The 19,961-nt window shown below is 44.4% G+C and overlaps 2 protein-coding genes across 2 annotated transcripts in view; both read right to left on the bottom strand.

The window, feature by feature from the left end:
• Window positions 1-763, bottom strand: part of LOC111973272 (serine/threonine-protein kinase Sgk3) — a 15,843-nt gene extending 15,080 nt beyond the window's left edge. The window contains exon 1 of the mRNA XM_024000576.2: window positions 280-763. Within this exon, the coding sequence (XP_023856344.1) occupies window positions 280-405 (126 nt within the window). The 5' untranslated portion in view covers window positions 406-763. The remainder of the gene's footprint in view (window positions 1-279) is intronic.
• Window positions 451-19,961, bottom strand: LOC111973516 (centrosome and spindle pole-associated protein 1). Its single transcript, XM_024000903.1, has 25 exons — window positions 19,875-19,961; window positions 19,573-19,652; window positions 19,316-19,406; window positions 19,047-19,150; window positions 18,618-18,698; window positions 18,139-18,231; window positions 17,563-17,954; window positions 16,695-16,793; window positions 15,930-16,024; window positions 15,211-15,307; window positions 14,988-15,045; window positions 14,070-14,431; window positions 13,841-13,959; window positions 12,832-12,919; window positions 12,457-12,577; window positions 11,293-11,440; window positions 8,763-8,894; window positions 8,540-8,652; window positions 8,175-8,324; window positions 7,933-8,076; window positions 7,723-7,836; window positions 7,310-7,376; window positions 6,996-7,125; window positions 6,282-6,430; window positions 451-542 (listed from the first exon to the last, which is right to left on the bottom strand). Exons 2-25 carry the CDS (start codon window positions 19,648-19,650, stop codon window positions 451-453), a joined length of 3,117 nt encoding a protein of 1,038 aa, XP_023856671.1. The 5' UTR covers window positions 19,651-19,652; window positions 19,875-19,961.

Here is a 19,961-nt window from a genome sequence, read left to right as displayed (position 1 = left end):
GACTGCTAGCGCCATCATGAAAAGGGGCATTTGGTAGGTCCCTCTCTTACATTTTTCTAAGTAATGAGAAAGCTCGGGAGGAGGCAATGTTGAAAAGTAATCTTTAGACATTTTGTACTTTTCTTAAATTAAGTTTTGTAATTGACTAAAACAAGGAGACAAAAAAAATGTGGTTGAAAAGTTCAAGTTATTGCTGCTGGGTTATTTTCCCCCCAAGGCGGGCGGGGCCGCAACGTTTTATCTAATTCCGACTGGGAGTGTACTAAACTCATTACTTACAGTGTAGCGCTTCTTCTTGTCCCTCTGCTCGTTGTAGCAGGGAATGCTGACATTGGGGTAGCAGGGAATGCTGACATTGGGGTAGCAGGGAATGCTGACATTGGGGTAGCTGGACTGCTCCTCCATCCTGAGCTGGAGCGGTCAGAGTTCAGAGGTTTAAGGGTCAACAGGTCACAGGTCAAGCCCCTCGGCACTCCTACACAGCGTCCGGTCCTGGACAGAGCTCACATTGACGACTGGACCATCCCCATCCTGGTTCACTGCTGTGTACAAGAGATGAGAGTGATTAGATTATAGATAGAAATGTACTCTAGAGAAAGGATACTGCTCTAAATGTCATATAAGAGAATGAGCATACCTGCTCTATCATGTTACATTTCTACCTTAAAACCCTCTTAACGTTTCAACCACCTCAATAAACCCCAAGCTTAGCCCCCACACATTGATCCTGTGTGGAGCTGATTGCAGAGCACTGTCAAATGGATCCTCAGCAGTTGTGGAGGGAGTTGCTGGTTCTAGCTGCTAGCGTGGCAGAGGAGAAACCACACTGGGGTCAGTGAGCAGCAACATCAACAGCAGGCTCATCTCATCCTGGGCAGACAGACATTAGGCTACCCTGCCAGGCCTCCCCCTGCTACACTCCCCTTTAGTCTCTCACTTGTTACTTGGCCTATACGGCCACTCTGACCTGTCCAATTATTTCCATCACTATTATCCACCACCTCACCTCTACATTTTCACTACTATCCACTAGAGGTCGACCGATTAATCGGAATAGCCAATTAATTAGGGCCRATTTCAAGTTTTCATAACAATCTGAAATCGGTATTTTTGGACACCGATTTGGCCAAAAATATTTTGTTTTTGTTTTTTTCCACCTTTATTTAACTAGGCAAGTCAGTTAAGAACACATTCTTATTTTCAATGACAGCCTAGGAACGGTGGGTTAACTGCCTTGTTCAGGGGCAGAACGACAGATTTTTACCTTGTCAGCTCGAGGATTCAATCTTGCAACCTTACGGTTAACTAGTCCAACGCTCTAACCACCTGCCTCTCATTGCACTCCACGAGGAGCCTGCCTGTTACGCGAATGCAGTAAGAAGCCAAGGTAAGTTKCTAGTTAGCATTAAACTTATCTTATAAAAAACAATCAATCATAATCACTAGTTAACTACACATGGTTGATGATATTACTAGTTTATCTAGCATGTCCTGCGTTGCATATAATCGATGCGGTGCGCATTCGCGAAAAAGGACTGTTGTTGCTCCAACGTGTACCTAACCATAAACATCAATGCCTTTCTTAAAATCAATACACAGAAGTATATATATTTTAAACCTGCATATTTAGCTAAAAGAAATCCAGGTTAGCAGGCAATATTAACCAGGTGAAATTGTGTCACTTCTCTTGCGTTCATTGCACACAGAGTTAGGGTTATTCAACAGTTTGGGCTGCCTGGCTCGTTGCGAACTAATTTGCCAGAATTTTACGTAATTATGACATAACATTGAAGGTTGTGCGATGTAACAAGAATATTTAGACTTATGGATGCCACCCGTTAGATAAAATACGGAACGGTTCCGTATTTCACWGAAAYAATAAATGTTTTGTTTTCGAGATGATAGTTTCCGGATTCGACCATATTAATGACCTAAGGCTCGTATTTCTGTGTGTTATTATGTTATAATTAAGTCTATGATTTGATAGAGCAGTCTGACTGAGCGATGGTAGGCACCAGCAGCTCGTAAGCATTCATTCAAACAGCAATTTTGTGCGTTTTGCCAGCAGCTCTTCGCAAGGCTTCAAGCATTGCGCTGTTTATGACTTCAAGCCTATCAACTCCCGAGATTAGGCTGGTGTAACCTTAGGGAGGAACCCAGGGCCAACCGCACAGCATATGGTCTCACAAGGGGTCTGAGGATCTCATCTCGGTACCTAATGGCAGTCAGGCTACCTCTGGCGAGTACATGGAGGGCTGTGCGGCCCCCAAAGAAATGCCACCCCACACATGACTGACCCACCGCCAAACCGGTCATGCTGGAGGATGTTGCAGGCAGCAGAACGTTCTGTCTCCTGGTAGCCCTCCATGCTCTGGACACTACGCTGACAGACACAGCAAACCTTCTTGCCACAGCTCGCATTGATGTGCCATCCTGGATGAGCTGCACTACCTGAGCCACTTGTGTGGGTTGTAGACCCCGTCTCATGCTACCACTAGAGTGAAAGCACCGGCAGCATTCAAAAGTGACCAAAACATCAGCCAGGAAGCATAGGAACTGAGAAGTGGTCTGTGGTCACCACCTGCAGAACCACTCCTTTTTGGGGGTGTCTTGCTAATTGCCTATAATTTCCACCTGTTGTCTATTCCATTTGCACAACAGCATGTGACATTTATTGTCAATCAGTGTGCTTCCTAAGTGGACAGTTTGATTTCACAGAAGTGTGATTGACTTGGAGTTACATTGTGTTGTTTAAGTGTTCCCTTTATTTTTTTGAGCAGTGTATATTTTTGAAAAGGACAGACATTTTCTATGGCATAAACTCCAATGACAGCTAGTTCATGTGTTTTCCCTTGTTCAGATGTTTCTGGTGGTTGTTCTGTGAGCGCTTGACTGAAGCTGGAAAGGATTCCACTCTGAAGCAGTGTCTGTGACGACCATCATGGTCCGCCTCACCATGGATCTGATTGCCAAATCCAGCAACCACTTTCAAAAACAAGAGAAGTTACTCCCTCCCAACGTACCTCAAGAAACTCACTCACCTGAACTTCTCCAACAGGAACATAGAGGACATTGTAAGTACATATCACAAGACATACTACAGTTACCCAAATTAATATAGGCTAGCTATGTTTGTTTCTGTGCTTCTCTCTTTTAGCTTCTAATGGTAGGGATTAGGAATGCACCGATATGACATTTTTGGCCGATACCGATATCCAATATTTTCCTTGAGGCCTTTTAAGCAATCTAGTACAGTTAAATAGTTGAAACACACACACACACACACACACACACACCACACACACAACACACACACACACACACACACACACACACACACACACACACACACAACACACACACACACACACACACACACACACTGACCAAAAAATAGGAAGCATAGGAACTGAGAAGTGGTCTGTGGTCACCACCTGCAGAACCACTCCTTTATTGGGGGATGTCTTGCTAATTGCCTATAATTTCCATCTGTTGTCTATTCCATTTGCACAACAACATGTGAAATTTATTGTCAATCAGTGTTGCTTCCTAAGTGGACAGTTTGATTTCACAGAAGTGTGATTGACTTGGAGTTACATTGTGTTGTTTAAGTGTTCCCTTTATTTTTTTGAGCAGTGTATATAGTAAAACAACGGGGCACTGTTTCGCTCAATAGGATGCTTTCTCTGGTGAGATAGTTTCAGCCACTTGCGAATTGAAGCAAAATTGGCAGGTGCATAGTGCACTGTTCGGATGCTGGAATTATTTTGGATGAATGTACAAAGGTAACCTACATTTTGAATTGATTTCTTTGACAATCAGATGAAAACATCATGACTGGTTGTTGTCATGGCACATTAAACGGTAATACACTTGTACAGTTAAATTACATGTCTTTACTACAAATCCCATAAATCAAATCTGAGGAGGGATGGGGGGGCTCAGAATGGCCTCTACCGCCGGCCTCCAAATCACAAAATCTGCCCCTGTATACATAATAAAGGCATACAATGTTGTCATCACCCTGTGCACTAACTTCGCTAAGCCAGCCTCAGAATTTTGGCCAACCAATCGCAGAGCTCCAATGGATAGCAACTGTCTTCCTCGGACAAGCTCATGTTTGAAACACATGGTAGCCATTGAGGGCATTACAAAAACTGAGAATGGTCATCCAAAAACAAATGGTTTAAATGACTAAATAATGTAACAGTGCACCAGTGGTACTTGCTACTGTGATTCCTGAAACGCAGAGCCTGTTGGAGTATTTTTAGAATCTGAAATTATACTTTTGTTACATTGTTTGCTAGCTCAGCTGGTTTGCTAGCTAGTTTTCAGTCTTATTGACCACCCAACATTGCTAACACTAGCTAGTTAGCTAGTAAGTATATCTTGTTAATATACCTTGTTTTTTCTAAATGTAAGCTAGCTAGCCATGTTATGAATACAACCCTCATCTGCTGTCGACATCAGGATATGATTTGTGAGAGCACTAATTAGCTCCAAAAGGGGTTAGTGCCAACAGTGCTTTCAGAACCTTCCAGTGGCTAGCCACACTATAACCTTCATTTGACCAGGTTGCCCTGAAGCAATTGTAATGACAGTCCACCACAACATACCAGAAAACCTCCTGATTAGCAAGTGGTAGGTAGTCTGTGTTCAATTTCATTGTGTATTAAAAACATTTTGAGATCATTGTGAGGGGATTTCACCAGTGGTTAGATGGGGGAATTGGGCTTCCAGCGGGAAGGTTGTCTGGGGTTGCAACAGTAACCGAGTGGGGCGGAGGGGGTCAATTGTTGTGGGGAAGGGTCAATTGTTGTTGTACACATAGATAGGGCTTGGGCTTGTCTAGCACCTACTTGTCCTTTTTTCTAACATGCACATTTGTGAATGTTTGTGTGTAAGTATTCTCTGGACCCCCAAATAAACTCAGCACTGGGAATCCATTCAAAGGTAATTTCCTTTGTTTCAGCCCTGTGTTCTCTCCCTCTGTGTTTATCCTTCCAAACTGTCCGTTACTGATGGATGGCTTTTAAGATGAGTCAACCCATGACCTCATGAGAGTAATGCCATAGCGTGGCGGAGAGGAGACGGAAAGGAGATTTGATGAGGGCTGCACATCCGGCCAAGGTAAACAGAATAGTTGAGCCATGATGCCAGGGTAGTTCAGTATGGTGTGTGTTTCATTTAGCTCCATCAACAGCCAACGGCATCATAGCAGAAGGATTCCTGACCATAAACAACAGGATTCCACAATGACAGTCACCTTGGCAACTAGAGAACACAGAATCCCTCAACAAAATAGATCTTAAATTAAATTTACAGAGCAGATGGGCAGCAGCAGGAATGAACTAAGCCTTGGCAATGGATCATAGAGTTTATCTTATAGGAAGAAAATTGTGTATAGGCTTGTAATTGCATGGGATGTACAGTGCATTCGGAAAGTATTCAGACCCCTTGACTTTTTCCACATTTTGCTATGTTGCAGCCTTATTCTAAAATAGATTAAATATGGTTTTCCCTCATCAATCTATACACGATACCCCATAATGACAAAGCAAAAACAGGTTAATACATTTTTGCAAATGTATTAAAAAGAAAATTAAAAAAAATTAAATGGGAAAATCACATTTACATAAGTATTCAGACCATTTACTCAGTACTTTGTTGAAGCACCTTAGGCAGCGATTACAGCCTCGAGTCTTATTGGGTATGACGCTACAAGCTTGGCACACCTGTATTTGGGGAGTTTCTCACATTCTTCTCTGCAGATCCTCTCAAGTTCTGTCAGGTTGGATGGGGAGCATCACTGCACAGCTATTTTCAGGTCTCTTCAAAGATGTTCGATCAGGTTCAAGTCCGGGCTCTAGCTGAGCCACTCAAGGACATTCAGAGACTTGTCCCGAACCCACTTCTGCGTTGTCTTGGCTGTGTGCTTAGGGTTGTTGTCCTGTTGGAAGGTGAGTCTTGGCATTCTTTGCATTCTCTCAACCAGCTTCACCTGGAATGCTTTTCCAACAGTCTTGAAGGAGTTCCCACATATGCTGAGCACTTGTTGGCTGCTTTTCCTTTACTCTGCGATCCAACTCCTCCCAAACCATCTCAATTGGGGTGAGGTTGGGTGATGCAGCAGTGAAGGGGTCTGAATACTTTCCGAATGCACTATATGCTGTCAATTAACCTCTATATTTGATCTGGGGAGGGCATCAATAAGAGAATGACAAGTGAGAGGGAGAAGACCCATGTCCAGTTATAGTATAAAGAGTGTGTCATTGACTTACCTCTGTATTTGAGCTGGTTGAATTCCCTGATGTTCTGCATGTTGACATGGGCAGCTGCAGCAGCCGTTCCAGAGTTGGGTCGTCTGGACGACCCCTGGGCTCTGATGAGTGCCATCTCAAACACGTCCCCATGGGGGCGCCCTCTGCGCCTGGGCACAACACGGAATGGAACATCAACACGCCACAGTCGCCCATATAAAATATGCATGTTTTGTTTGCAACCATAAACCGACGAGCGTACAGCTTACAGAACGAATAAGTACCTGGTAAATCAGTTTTTTTTTATTAACATAGATTACAGTGTATTGTTCCAGGGATGAGTCAGAATAAAGCTATAGTACCTGGGCCTGTGGATGTTCGACACTTTCAAGTGTTTCTTTCAGACCCGAAGCAGACATGATGGGGTATTCAGCATAGGTTGCTTATACGACCTGAGGAAAGCCTTCTAACTGGCAAAGGCTCAAAGATGTATTCTCCAGTGCTCTTAAGGTGCACTAGTGTTTGAATACATGCAGCACTTTGAAGAGCCATGCGTGACCAGAGCAAAGTTCTGTTATTGAAGCCAAGGGAATTCACCATTCATGAAATGTTTGTTCCTCCTGAACATACCCTGGGCAATTAGGACAAGACTGTTCAAGGTAAATGGTTTAGATTTGTCAACGTGACCTACTGTGGCCCTGGTGTTACTGTAAGGGGTGTGTCTGTCCTGCCTACCTGGTGGAGATGGCTGTGTCTATCTCCTCTCTGTCACTCTGCAGCAGCTGCCCCTCCAGCCGTCTCTGTTCGCTCCGCAGCTGTCTCCGCAGCGTGGACAACTCGCTGATCACACCCTGCTGCTGGTCCTCTGGCAGGGAGATGGACAGGTAGAGACAGACAGACCGTGGAGAAAGGGAAAGAAACATAGTTGAGAGAAGATATCAGTAAAGTCAGGTATTTTCTCCAGTATTTCTTTGAGTGCTCTATCTCAGTGCTAAGGCAAAAACCAAAACGCCCCAGGACCGAGTTTGGGGAACCCTGCTCTATCTAACCTGTGGCTCGGAGCTGGTTTCTCCTGGCAGGTACAGGTGGAGAGTGTGGTGCTGACATAGAACGCTCCTGGGGACACAAGGAACAAGGAGAGTGAGTGTGTATGTGTGTTTGTGTGTGTCTCTGCAGGGATTAAGGTTAGGGTTGGGGTTGAGCCAGGGTGTGGACATGAAGCCTCTGCCCAGGCTTTGCTGAAGCATCGTACAACGCCTGGATCGGTATTTTACGTATCAGCTTACAACATCATAGGTTATAGCAATCTGGTGCCCGACTGCACAGTCCATTAAGTGTCACACAACCATTGTTTATTGCATGCAATGTCTGAGCAGGCGAACGCGACCAGGGTTAGGGTTATGGCTAGGGTTAAGCCAGGGTGTGGACATGAAGCTAGGGTTAGAGTGACTAAGTTACTTACAGACAGGGCCCTAGAAGAGAGCTGGCTGACAGCAGAGGGAGGTCTGGGAGTGAGGTGCTGCTTCCCCAGTCTCTTCTGCAGGGCTGGGATAGGTGGTGACGGATCTCTCTGACTCTGCATAAAGGACATGGCACAACTCCCACTCAGACGGCTCAGTACAACACCAAGTAGTTTCTACAGTATCCAGTATCTTCTGAACATGTTACACACCTCTTCCTTTCGCGCCCGTCTTTCCCTCTCAACCTGCTGTCTCAGGGTCTTGCTCTCACGCTCTTCCTCCTCCCTGCTCTTCCTGTCCGCCTCTTTACGGCGCTCCTCAGCCTGGCGGATCAGCTCTTCATTCTTGGCACTTTGCTAAAGCAGGGGAAAATACAGAATCCAGTTTCAATACTTGCATCCTTCAACCAATGTGGGTTCATGTATCTAATCAAAAACGATAACCTCCTCCTCACCTCCATCTCCTTCCGTTTCCTCCTCTGCTGCTCCTCCTCAAACTCCTGCTGGATAAGAACCCTCTGCTCTGCCAGCCTCTTCTCCTCCCTCTCCTCCTCCATCCTTTCACGGTCCCTCTCCTTCGCCTCCTTCCTCCTTTTCTCTTCGATCTGTCCATCACAAAACAAACAGCACTGTTCATCACTCTAACCGTGGTCTGTGAGCACAGCCTGGACGGGCTCTTTTGAACACCTATCAAGAACCTTTGTGGTTCTTGTTTGATCCATAGTATCCACAGATCAATAGCATGGTTCCATTATTACTCCCGTGGAGCCAGTGGAGGTGTTCTCCCTGGGTGTAGGCTGAGGGCTGTAGGGCCAGGTACCTGCTGCTTCAGGTAGTCTTTGTATGTGTCCTGATCCTGGAGCTGCTGTGGAGTAGGCTGATCACTGAACACGTTGCTACGGGCGAACTGGGACGTCTGGGCAAAGGAGAAACCTGCAGGGACGGATGGAGAAGGGTGACTCATCAATTCACACACACATACATACAAAAGACCAGGACAGTGAAAACTGACATTTACAGAGTGCCAGTGAGAGTTGGGCTACCTGATATTCCCCTGGGGGTAAGTCCCCCTCCACCTCCAATCCTGCCTACAGAGCCCTGCGGCCATCTCCTGTCCCTGGACTCTGGGTTTACGTACACCTCCTTGTTGATCCTGTGCATTCTGTTCAGATCACCTGGAGGCATGGAGGCATCGTTATCAGCTACAGAGAGACTTTCAATGTAGTGGTGACTCACAGCTTACGCTACAGTGCCTCCTCGCACCAGGGCCAATGCAATGACAACAGAGATGTTGACAGAGAAATAACCCGGAGGCTTACATGCTGACCACACCGCCGGCATCGCATGCATTGCAAAATAAATGTACACGTACATGTTATTCAATCATTGCACCCACACTGCTTGCGCGTGTCAATGAACTTGGTTCTATTTGTGAAGCTTGATGCGCTGCAAGTCCGGCCTCTCCCATCTCCTCATTGGTTTTTAGGAGCATATATCCACGTGGGTGATTGAAAGATGAACTGAGGTCCACACTCCAGACCAGTCGGTGGTGGTAATGCACCTTAAAGTTGGTTGCCAACCACCATATAAAGTCCAAAGAAGAAGAAGCCTGAAGGAGGAGAGATTACTAGAAACAAACTCGGTTTACCGTTTTATCCTTGGATTAATTGTCGGAGTAGAGGACCTTGTGCATTTCAGGTAAAATAACAACCCAATGTTTATATACCTGGACAAATTAGCTAGCAACAGCAAGCTAGCTATCTAAATTGCCATAAATGTTTAATGCTTTTTGACTCGTCCCCAAATTAATACAGTTGGTTCAGAGTTTGTTTGGATATTTCAACCTGCATATCCTGGTCGCATCTGGTGTGGGTGGACAAAATCAACACGGGCGTGATGGAGCGGTGTGGTCAGCATGTTAGACTAAATCAAGTGACTGAAAACTAAGGTTTCATAGACAAATTCAGAGAAGTTATCATTTTGGTTTTTACAGTTGCTACGTATATGAATAAACCTAAATCTAACGGTAAAGACAGAGCAACTAAAGAGGACTAACGACTATGATGAACTCAGCAAAAAAAGAAACGTCCCTTTTTCAGGACCCTGTCTTTCAAAAGATAATTTGCAAAAATCCAAATAACTTCACAGATCTTCATTGTAAAGGGTTTAAACACTGTTTCCCATGCTTGCTCAATGAACCATAAACAATTAAGACACTAACAGCTTACAGACGGTAGGCAATTAAGTAAATTCACAGTTATGAAAACTTAGGACACTAAAGAGGCCTTTCTACTGACTCTGAAAAACACCAAAAGAAAGATGCCTAGGGTCCCTGCTCATCTGCGTGAACGTGCCTTAGGCATGCTGCAAGGAGGCATGAGGACTGCAGATGTGCCCAATCCAATAAATTGCAATGTCCGTACTGTGAGACGCCTAAGACAGCGCTACAGGGAGACAGGACCGACAGCTGATTGTCCTCGCAGTGGCAGACCACGTGTAACAACACCTGCACAGGATCGGTTCATCCGAACATCACACCTGCGGGACAGGTACAGGATGGCAACAACTGCCCGAGTTACACCAGGAACACACAATCCCTCCATCAGTGCTCAGACTGTCCGCAATAGGCTGAGAGAGCCTGGACTGAGGACTTGTAGGCCTGTTGTAAGGCAGGTCCTCACCAGATATCACCGGCAACAACGTCACCTATGGGCACAAACCCACCATCGCTGGACCAGACAGGACTGGCAAAAAGTGCTCTTCACTGACGTGTCGCGGTTTTGTCTCACCAGGGGTGATGGTCGGATTCGCGTTTATCGTCAAAGGAATGAGCATTACACGAGGCCTGTACTCTGGAGCGGGATCTATTTGGAGGTGGAGGGTCCGTCATGGTCTAGGGCAGTGTGTCACAGCGTCATCGGACTGAGCTTGTTGTCATTACAGGCAATCTCAACGCTGTGCGTTACAGGGAAGACATCCTCCTCCCTCATGTGGTACCCTTCCTGCAGGCTCATCCTGATATGACCCTCCAGCATGACAATGCCACCAGCCATACTGCTCTTTCTGTGCGTGATTTCCTGCAAGACAGGGATGTTAGTGTTCTGCCATGACCAGCAAAGAGCCCGGATCTCAATCCCATTGAGCACGTTTGGGACCTGTTGGATCGGAGGGTGAGGGATAGGGCCATTCCCCCCAGAAATGTCCGGGAACTTGCAGGTGCCTTGGTGGAAGAGTGGAGTAACATCTCACAGCAAGAACTGGCAAATCTGGTGCAGTCCATGAGGAGGAAATGCACTGCAGTACTTAATGCAGCTGGTGGCCACACCAGATACTGACTGTTACTTTTGATTTTGACCCCCCACTTTTGATTTTGACCCCCCCTTTGTTCAGGGACACATTATTCCATTTCTGTTAGTCACATGTCTGTGGAACATGTTCAGTTTATGTCTGTTGTTGAATCTTGTTATGTTCATACAAATATTTACACGTTAAGTTTGCCAGAAAATAAATGCAGTTGACAGTGAGGACATTTTTTTTTTTGCTGAGTTTATATAAAATCAAAAGGTAACGTACTGATGAGATTTCCCCTGTCGTCTTTGAGAGGGGCCCCTCCTCCCCCCTTCCCCCAGGGATCATAGGCCTTCATCTCGGCCTCGATCTTGGCATCATAGCGATCCCTTTTCTCCCTCTCCTGTCTTTTTCGCTCCTCTCTTTCCTGGATCTGTGGCAAGAGGGGGGAAGATGCCATCAAGTACTGGTCATTAAATTTCATTTAAAAAAAATGTCTGAGTTAATTTGAGAGATAAGAAAAAGTCAATATATTCAAACTGAGCTCTACAGTATGTAGGAAATGAAACGTGTTCCCTTTTCTACTGCTCTTGTGATATTCCTGCTTTATTCCCTTTACCTTGGAAAAGTGCTGACTCCACTCTTGCCTGATCTCTTCCTGTCAAAATATTGCAGTCTGTCACTAATCTGAATCATTGGTTTCCTGTTCCTCTGGCATCAGCAGAGGGAAACAAAACAGTCTGACGCCGCTAGCTAGCAGAGTTAGCATCTCACTAAGCCGCCCTCCACCTTCACTCTCACAGGGTCATGTTCAGTAGCGCACAACACAGCAAAACATTTTGATATTTTCCCAAATATGCAGTTATTGGTCCACATAATAATGCTGTGATGACTAAGAAACTGGATCAATATTTAATGGTTTATTCTTCACTACAACTGGACTTAGTCAATCTTGGCCAGTTGTGAGTCCACAGAGATGGCCAGTAGGGAGAGATATGGGGTGAAGGAGAGAGAGCAGGGGGGGGGGGGTAGAGAGAGGGAATCAGTAAGGTGAGGTAAGGACGAGAGGACAGACTTTTCTCTCAGTCTTTTATCACACCAATGAGAGTACGGCTCCACCACTCTTACCCCGCCTCCATACCACAGCTGGGGAGAAATTGAAGCCCAGACACAGCCCTTAGCCATGGTATATTGGCAATATACCACAAACCCCAGAGGTGTCTTATTGCTATTATAAACTGGTTACCAGCGTAATTCGAGCAGTAAAAATAAATGTTTTGTCATACCCGTCGTATACGGTCGACATACCACAGCTTTCAGCCAATCAGCAATCAGGGCTCGAACCACCCACTTTATAATGTATCATAATGTCCTGTGATATTGTTTATGTCAATGGGATTTTCCCTTGTTTAAACAAAGTTTAAATACATTTTTCAATGTGTAGCCTACCTGTTGTCTCAATGCTCCCTGGTAGTTCAACACACTCTCCTTGGACTGCTTGGGCCTCTCTCCTATCGCTCCAACACCCAGCCCAGCTCCAGGGAGGGCCACAGCATGCTGATAGGCTCCTCTGGAGAAAGACATTCAAACATTATGGGTAACCATATCAACACAATACCCCTAGTTGTGAGAGACATATAGCCTCCACACAGCTCTCAATGCTTGCTTACGGTGCCCTCTTCTGTTTCTTTAAATAACTCAAACCTGAAGTTGTGTTACTTAGCAATGAGCTGTATGAAAACAAATGTGTGTGAGTGGGTGACTTGTGTGCAGGTCTCCAGACAATGTGGAACGGTATGGAATTCCTGTACTAAGGACACCCACCGGGCCCCTTGATGTCCAGGTGGAGGCATCATTCCTGGAGGCAGATTTGAGAAGACCATGGGCTGCCCTCCACCTCCTTGAGGTCCATCTAAAGGGAACGATAGGAGAACACTATATCAGTTGGATATCAAAACAACACACATACACACCAAAAAAGTGTCCAAAACATTGTCAGACCTTTACTGAATTAACAAAGGCAGCTACAACGGGTGTTCTAAAGCTATGTTAGTAGATTGCCATGTTTTGGCACAGAACAGCAGCCCTCACGTCTTTGCCCGGCACACACACACACATCTCTGGATCAGAGGAGGCTGGTGAGGGGAGGACGGCTTATAATAATGAATGGAATGGTACCAAGCACATGGAAACCAGGTGTTTGTGTTTGAGACCATTCCATGCATTCCTTTCCAGCCTGACTATGAACCTGTCCTCCCCATTTAAAGTACAACCAGCCACCACTGCCCTGGATGGATACCTTCCCATTTGATAAAGTATAGTGAGTATTGACTATTGAACAATAGGAGACATTTCTCCAGAAGTGGAGCATATTGGATGCTGTTGCTCACATACATCTGGACTAGGAGTCTGTGGAACTCATTTCCAATAAGCTGTCTGTCCATGAGCCGTATAAATCATGAGTGGGTCATATGAGCGTTATGGGAAACAGTGCCAAGCCCTGTTGGCCCATGATCTGGTGACATAGTGGCTTCATAATAAAATGGTAATGAACCTCCATGGAGAGCCCCGGGGGGTTTATTTAAGGCTTAGTGGATTACTCACCGCCAACAATGGAGTCACCATATATTACCAAGAGAATTCAATGACAGTGAATCACAATTGTCTGCAATAAATCTGTCTAATTTTAAGGATTGCCAGATCCTAAACCTCTGAGTGCACGATATCACAAAATAAGAAGAGAGAAAAGGATTATGGTCACATCCTGTCACGAGGCCTCTTTCCCAAAACACAGTACAGTATATTTTGCACAGTTGTTAACTGAGATACTAACAGTGGAGCAGATTTTTGTCCAGTGGATTCCTTGCTCCATAGTAGTAATAGGCCTCATCATACGGAGTCCTGTAGGCATCAGTTAGAGTGGGCGGCAATGGAGGAGGTAAGCTAGCAATTCTGGAAAAAGCAACACACACGCAATTTTTATACACACATTTTTTTTTTTTTTAAACAACGACTGACCAAGTAAAGATCGACTTTTGTTACCTCATCTTGTTTCACTGTACCTTGGGGCGACTATCTCTACCAGGGTACTAGAGAGGCTCCTGTGGAAGTCTTCATTGAGAGGGGCGCCCCCAGGCACCCCCATGCCTGCCCCTGCTCCAGCCCCCATTCCTAACCGCGGCCCCCCTGCCCCTGTTAGTTGACCCAAGATGTTAGTGTAGTCCATTGGAGGGGAGGGGAAGGCAACACGGGGCCTCCCAGGGGGACCTCTCTCCTCTGTGCCCGCCTCAGGCATCTCCTGGCGGGGCCTGGGGCTAGAGTTGGTCCCCGGGGCGTCAAGGCCTACTCCGGGTCTATAGGGGATGTCACGTCTCCGGCCCTCATATTCGCGGTTCACCGCCCCAAACTGCATAATGCGGTCAGGCTGGGAGTACACGTGGAAAGAGACTATGTGACTCATGGTGGTCAAAAATGATGGAACACTTGAATACATCAGAGTGAAAGTTTAGTCACCATCTATGGTAAAGTACAAAGTAATTCAGGGGCAGAAATATATTAAACGATTATCAGTGTAATTGATTCAGAGCGATGTGAAATGTGCTGATCATGCCATTGTTGTGAAAAGGGCTACTTTCCAAAAGACCTGACAAGCTATTCAGACATGATTCAAAGTCTTTCCTGAAAACATAAAAACCCAAGTCAAAACAGTCACTGGAAATGAGTGAACAAACAAACATCTTGTTATGACATATTTGTTTGTTTCTCCAGAGCTTGAAATACATGATTTACATTCTGGCAAAATGTAAGAGTACACATCATTACAATATTGTTACCACCACAGCATATTTGTTAAGTCATGAACTTACATTCTCTTTCATATGGTTAACCATACTTTCATAACCCAAATGTCATACAGTATGCATTCCAAGGACAATACAGTATGCAATACATCCTCGAAAAATATTAACAAACCCTTTTACCTGTTTCTCTGGGTCAATCGCCCCAGTGGCAGCAACCCTCAGCTCAAGATCCTTCTCCCTAAAAAAATATATATATATTACAAAAATATTTAAACAATTTTTACACACTATCCACTGACATTCACGGTTTATAACCCAACATAGGGCCCTGGTCATATCTAACAACCAACTTGACCCATACTGGTGTGAAAGATACCATGAAATCTCCCAGTGTTAAACTCACTTCTTTTTGTTCCTCTGCCCCTCAGCCATCTGTTCCAGCAGCTCCTGTCTGTAGCGGTCCTTCCGCCTCTGTGTGGCCACATCCCCCTCTGTTTCCCCTGAGAGATATCCCAACACACAACAAATAGCCCTTCAACTTAACAAGCATGTGTTAGAGCAGGGATGGGTCAACTGTTTGGCTCGAGGGCCACATCGGGATTTCAAAATTCAACAGAGGGACGCACAGATTTGTTTTGGAGCGATTTGTTTGTCAAAATCTATTTGTGGGTCAGAAAAAGGGAAGTTATTTGACAATATAAAATATATAGGTCCATTATAATTTCTACGTTTTAGATGTTCAAGTTTGGTCTGGAGTATTTTTTGGTACCCAAAATAATTATTTTCACCCCCCCAAAAAAATTATCCAGCAGCCGTAGTTTTCCCACCCGTGTTACAGCTAATGACGTTTCACATTTATGTTAGTTAAATGAACTTTAAATGTCCCAGACACACAGTACTGCTTTATACAAAATAGAAATTGTACATTACACATTCAACATAAGACATACATTACAGGTTACCCGTCATTCACATTACACACTTCTCATATAGCCACATACATAACACATCTAATGTTATTAGTTACAGCTACCGGTATATAGATATAGCCTACCTGTATCTAAAGATCAGACCTGAACACACACACACATGCTAAACATGCATTAAATGAGTGGCTCCTACCGCCGATCATGAGTCCGGTGAAAAACTGGGCCTTGTCCTTGTGGGCTGCAGACCTGGATCTCTCGGCGGTCTTCATGGCCGCTGGCATCACAGCACTGGAGAACAGTTACACCGTTACATAGACAGACAGTAGCTAGGTTAACATCTGCAGTTCAGTTCACCCAATCAATGAACCACCTCATAAAACACATGGCCTAGCCAATAAGTACTCCTCGCAGCCCCACCCAAGTCAACCCGCACCACCACCTCACACACTACCACAACAGATCCCAGTGTCTGACTGCAGTCTTCTCTTTACCCAGTGACCCAGACACTAAAGAGTAAAGACCCATCACAGTCAAATCAATGCAGCTCCCCTGATGGAATTGAAGTGAGTGTCTGCCTGGGGCTAAAACCCAAACCTCAATGAGAGGGATTGCTCTCTTACACAGCTTATTGAACAGTGGTTCTATTTAGAAGCACAGAAATGGCATGACAATCAAATGCAATGGAAGAACAAAATATTTTACACAGGAATGCAATAAATAAACAAGCCTGGGAGTCGGGACTAAAGATAAATCTTGTACATTACAGTTCTGCTTCCTTTGTAGACTTCCTCAACAATCAATACAGGAACAGATCGATAGAGAGGTTTTATACACGTGGTGGCCAACTCTGCTAAAGTGATTACCTTAGTGGCCATTTAATACATTTATCCTCAATTTTAGTTAAGGAAACAGGCCCTGACTGATCTAATGAGTTTAATTCCAGTGGGTCACTCAGTACTTGGGTTTTGGTGTCACCGACTGGGACTTTCTGATCCGGTCGTTGAAGTCCTCTTCATGGACAACAGGCGGCTCCACCTCCCTCCTCTCCCGCAGAACTCTGCCATAGAAAGAAAATACTCTGTTAAAAGGCCCGGTTTTTATCTCAATATCAAATCATTTCTAGATAACAATTAAATACCTTACTGTGATTCTTTTCAATTAAAATTGTCAAAAAGAAAGAAATTGTTTCTTAGCAAAGATCAATTTCTCAAGGAAGAACTTTGCTAGGACTTTCTGGGAGTGGTCTGAGTGTGGAGGGAAAACCTGAAAATGAGCTGATATTAGCAGAGAGGTTTGGAACCCTCTTTCTTATCGGTCTCTTAACTAATGTTGCCACCAGGCAAGCCAAAACTCCATCCCACCAAAACAGGCTGAACTTTCAGGTGGTCTTTTCAAACTACTAATACATTAAAAGTACATTATCATAGTTTTCACAATATTATTCCAACCTCAGTGTGGGAATATATATACAAAACACAGAAAAATCATGTTTTTGACTGCACTGGGCCTTTAAACAGGAAGATTACAATGATCGCTATATATTTACACAGTAAGATGTTCTAAATGTTTTGTACACTGTGTAAATATATAGCGATCATTGTAATCTTCCTGTTTAAAGGCCCAGTGCAGTCAAAAACATGATTTTTCTGTGTTTTATATATATATTCCCATATTCACCTGGTCAGTCTCATGGAAAGAGCAGGTGTTCATAATGTTTTGTACACTCAGTGTATTTCTTTACAGCGGCAGGTAGTTTGCCGATAGAAAAAAAAACATAGCTTATAGATGGGGTAGTGCTGGATCTGATCAACTCTCCTGTGAAGCACCTGTCAGGGCTGTGATTAACTATTCTCCTCTCTCTTCTCCCAGTGTACTCTGGCTCTCGGCTCCGTCTGGATCTCCCCCTCTCCAAGAACTCAAACTCCTCTTCTTCCTCCTCAGAGTTGTACTCATCCCTGTGCCTGCTTCTCCTCCTGGGCCTCCTCCTCTTCCAGCGCTCCAGGGACTCCTCTGGTCTGTGGAGCTCCCAGTGCCTCCGGCCTCGTGGGGCCTGACCCTCTGTCCCTGTCCCCCTGTCGGTTAGGGTGGCAGCGTCCCTCTTGGATGGGAGTCGCTCCCAAGGCTGGCCTCCATGGTTAAGCTGGGTGTTATGCTGGGCCTCTGGTATGGCTGGGGGAGAATAAAGTACAGTTGGACTCACAGTCTCCGGGGCCTGCTCCTGTGAATCAGGAAAGAGATGTGTTAAATGATCAAAATGTGGCAACATGCTGTGGATCTTAGTCAAATGTAGCCAATAAACAGGAGCGTCAAACGTAAACTTATTAAAAACACATTGAATAGGTAGAGATATTTTCACAAAAAAGACATACATCTTATTCAAGGTATGCATAATCTATTGTTACCTGAGAGGCATTTGAAAGTAGTCTCCTTATTTGCCCTGGCCGTCCTTTAAGGAAGAGGTTGTATTCCTTGTTTCTTTCATCTCTTAATTTGTCCTGGAGGAAGACAACACAAACTTGCCCATCTTCAAATCATAAGCCATTCAGTTGTTTAAAAAAAAAATCCATTGAAGAGTATTTTATTTGACCAGGTAAACATGATGCTAAGTTAGCTACAGCATGCCAGCATACACAAGTATCAACTAAAGTAGTTGCTGTGGGACACCAAATCTTATCTTGCACAATCAACATTGGGAAACAAATGTAAACCACTGTACTATATCACTCCTTAAGTCATTCTAAGGTAAAAGGGCCTCTCGGTGCAATGAAAGAGGGCTTGGTCGGTATGTTAGCCAGGCCATGGTGACCTAGCATTCTGTTAACTCCCACTAAAGTATGTGTCCCCCCACACACACACACACACACACAGAGTAAATGGCTACCTTGGCAAATCTCCTCTCACCAATGGGTAAGGAGAGGCCTTGAGCCTGTGGGCCAGGTTCACCAGTATGCAGATCCTTTTTCTAGAGTTAGAGATTGGAAGGGTCAGTGTGGCACGGGAAATAACAAAAGGGGTGCAACAATCTGTTTTAATAGACACTGTCCTGTAAAGATGGATCCAACCCAAACTCTGTTCTTCAAAGGAAATTCCATTTTAAAGGCTACTTTCAATAACACCTCAGCTGATGTGATGTGGCCAGATAGAGAAGGGGATTCCCTACCTTTCTTCCCTCGCCAGTAAATTCCTGCAAGTTTTTGTGAGAACTAAGAAAATGCAGTTGGAAACTTACGGTTATTTTTGTTATACCCATCATGGTACCTTAGTAAGGAACAGTATAATAGATTGCGTTCTAAACATAACTACAGCAAACCTGAGCCACATATCGTCTGTAGTCCAAACGAAGCTCTTGCTTGAGTTTTTGCTTCTTCTGCTCATATTCTGCTCCCAACTGCAAACTTAATCCTGAGCTCTCTTCTGGAAGAAAAAAAACCCCATCAGACTTTAATCATTAGCAAGTGTTGCATATCACTAGCAATTCCACAGACACACAACAAACCACACCTTACCCCACGACAATTCAAATCAAATCAAACTTTATTTGTCACATTGGTGGTCATAGAACCATAGGCTACACTGTACCTCTGCCAGGGTTTGGAAGTTCTCTTTGAGTTGATGCCCAGTCAAATGGAGCAGCGTTCTCCTTTACAGAGTTTACATTGTCTGACTTTGTCTGTTGCAGTGGTAAAATAAAGATAATATTGGCAATTTACTTCAATCATTTATGGAATCAAATCATTGACAACATTTGAGGAAAGCTTTTAACATGAAACTAACATTTGGCCAAACATTTGGAGTTTGCAGCCATTACTCATTATTACATTGGCACAATTACACACCTTGATTGTCATGTAAGGTGGTTCCTCCTCTTTCAAACATGCCCTCTCTTTAGCCAAAAAACGATCTAGGTTATCCATTTCTGCATAAAATACAAATACATGCTCGAAATGAGGAAAAAGCTAGGCTAAAGCATCCATATTTCCGTTGTTAGGCAACCACTATACACAAAGCAAAATGGCTAACGTTAGCTAATTTTAATTACAGTCCTTGCGAATGTTAGAAACTTGTCCCAAAACAATTTTTTTTCTTCTTCATGCAACACGTTTAGGGAAATATTAACCCAAACCAACATGGTACCTACCGCATGAACAATCTTTGTGACAAACAATGAATTATGAAGTGCGCTGTCTGAATGAATGACCATAAAGTGGTGCAGCTAGTTCAGCAG

The sequence above is a fragment of the Salvelinus sp. IW2-2015 genome, linkage group LG14, assembly GCF_002910315.2.
Source record: "Salvelinus sp. IW2-2015 linkage group LG14, ASM291031v2, whole genome shotgun sequence".
NCBI classification, from domain to species: domain Eukaryota; kingdom Metazoa; phylum Chordata; class Actinopteri; order Salmoniformes; family Salmonidae; genus Salvelinus; species Salvelinus sp. IW2-2015.
Note: the sequence above shows the minus strand (reverse complement) of the source record. Positions and strands in the feature narration are given on the sequence as shown.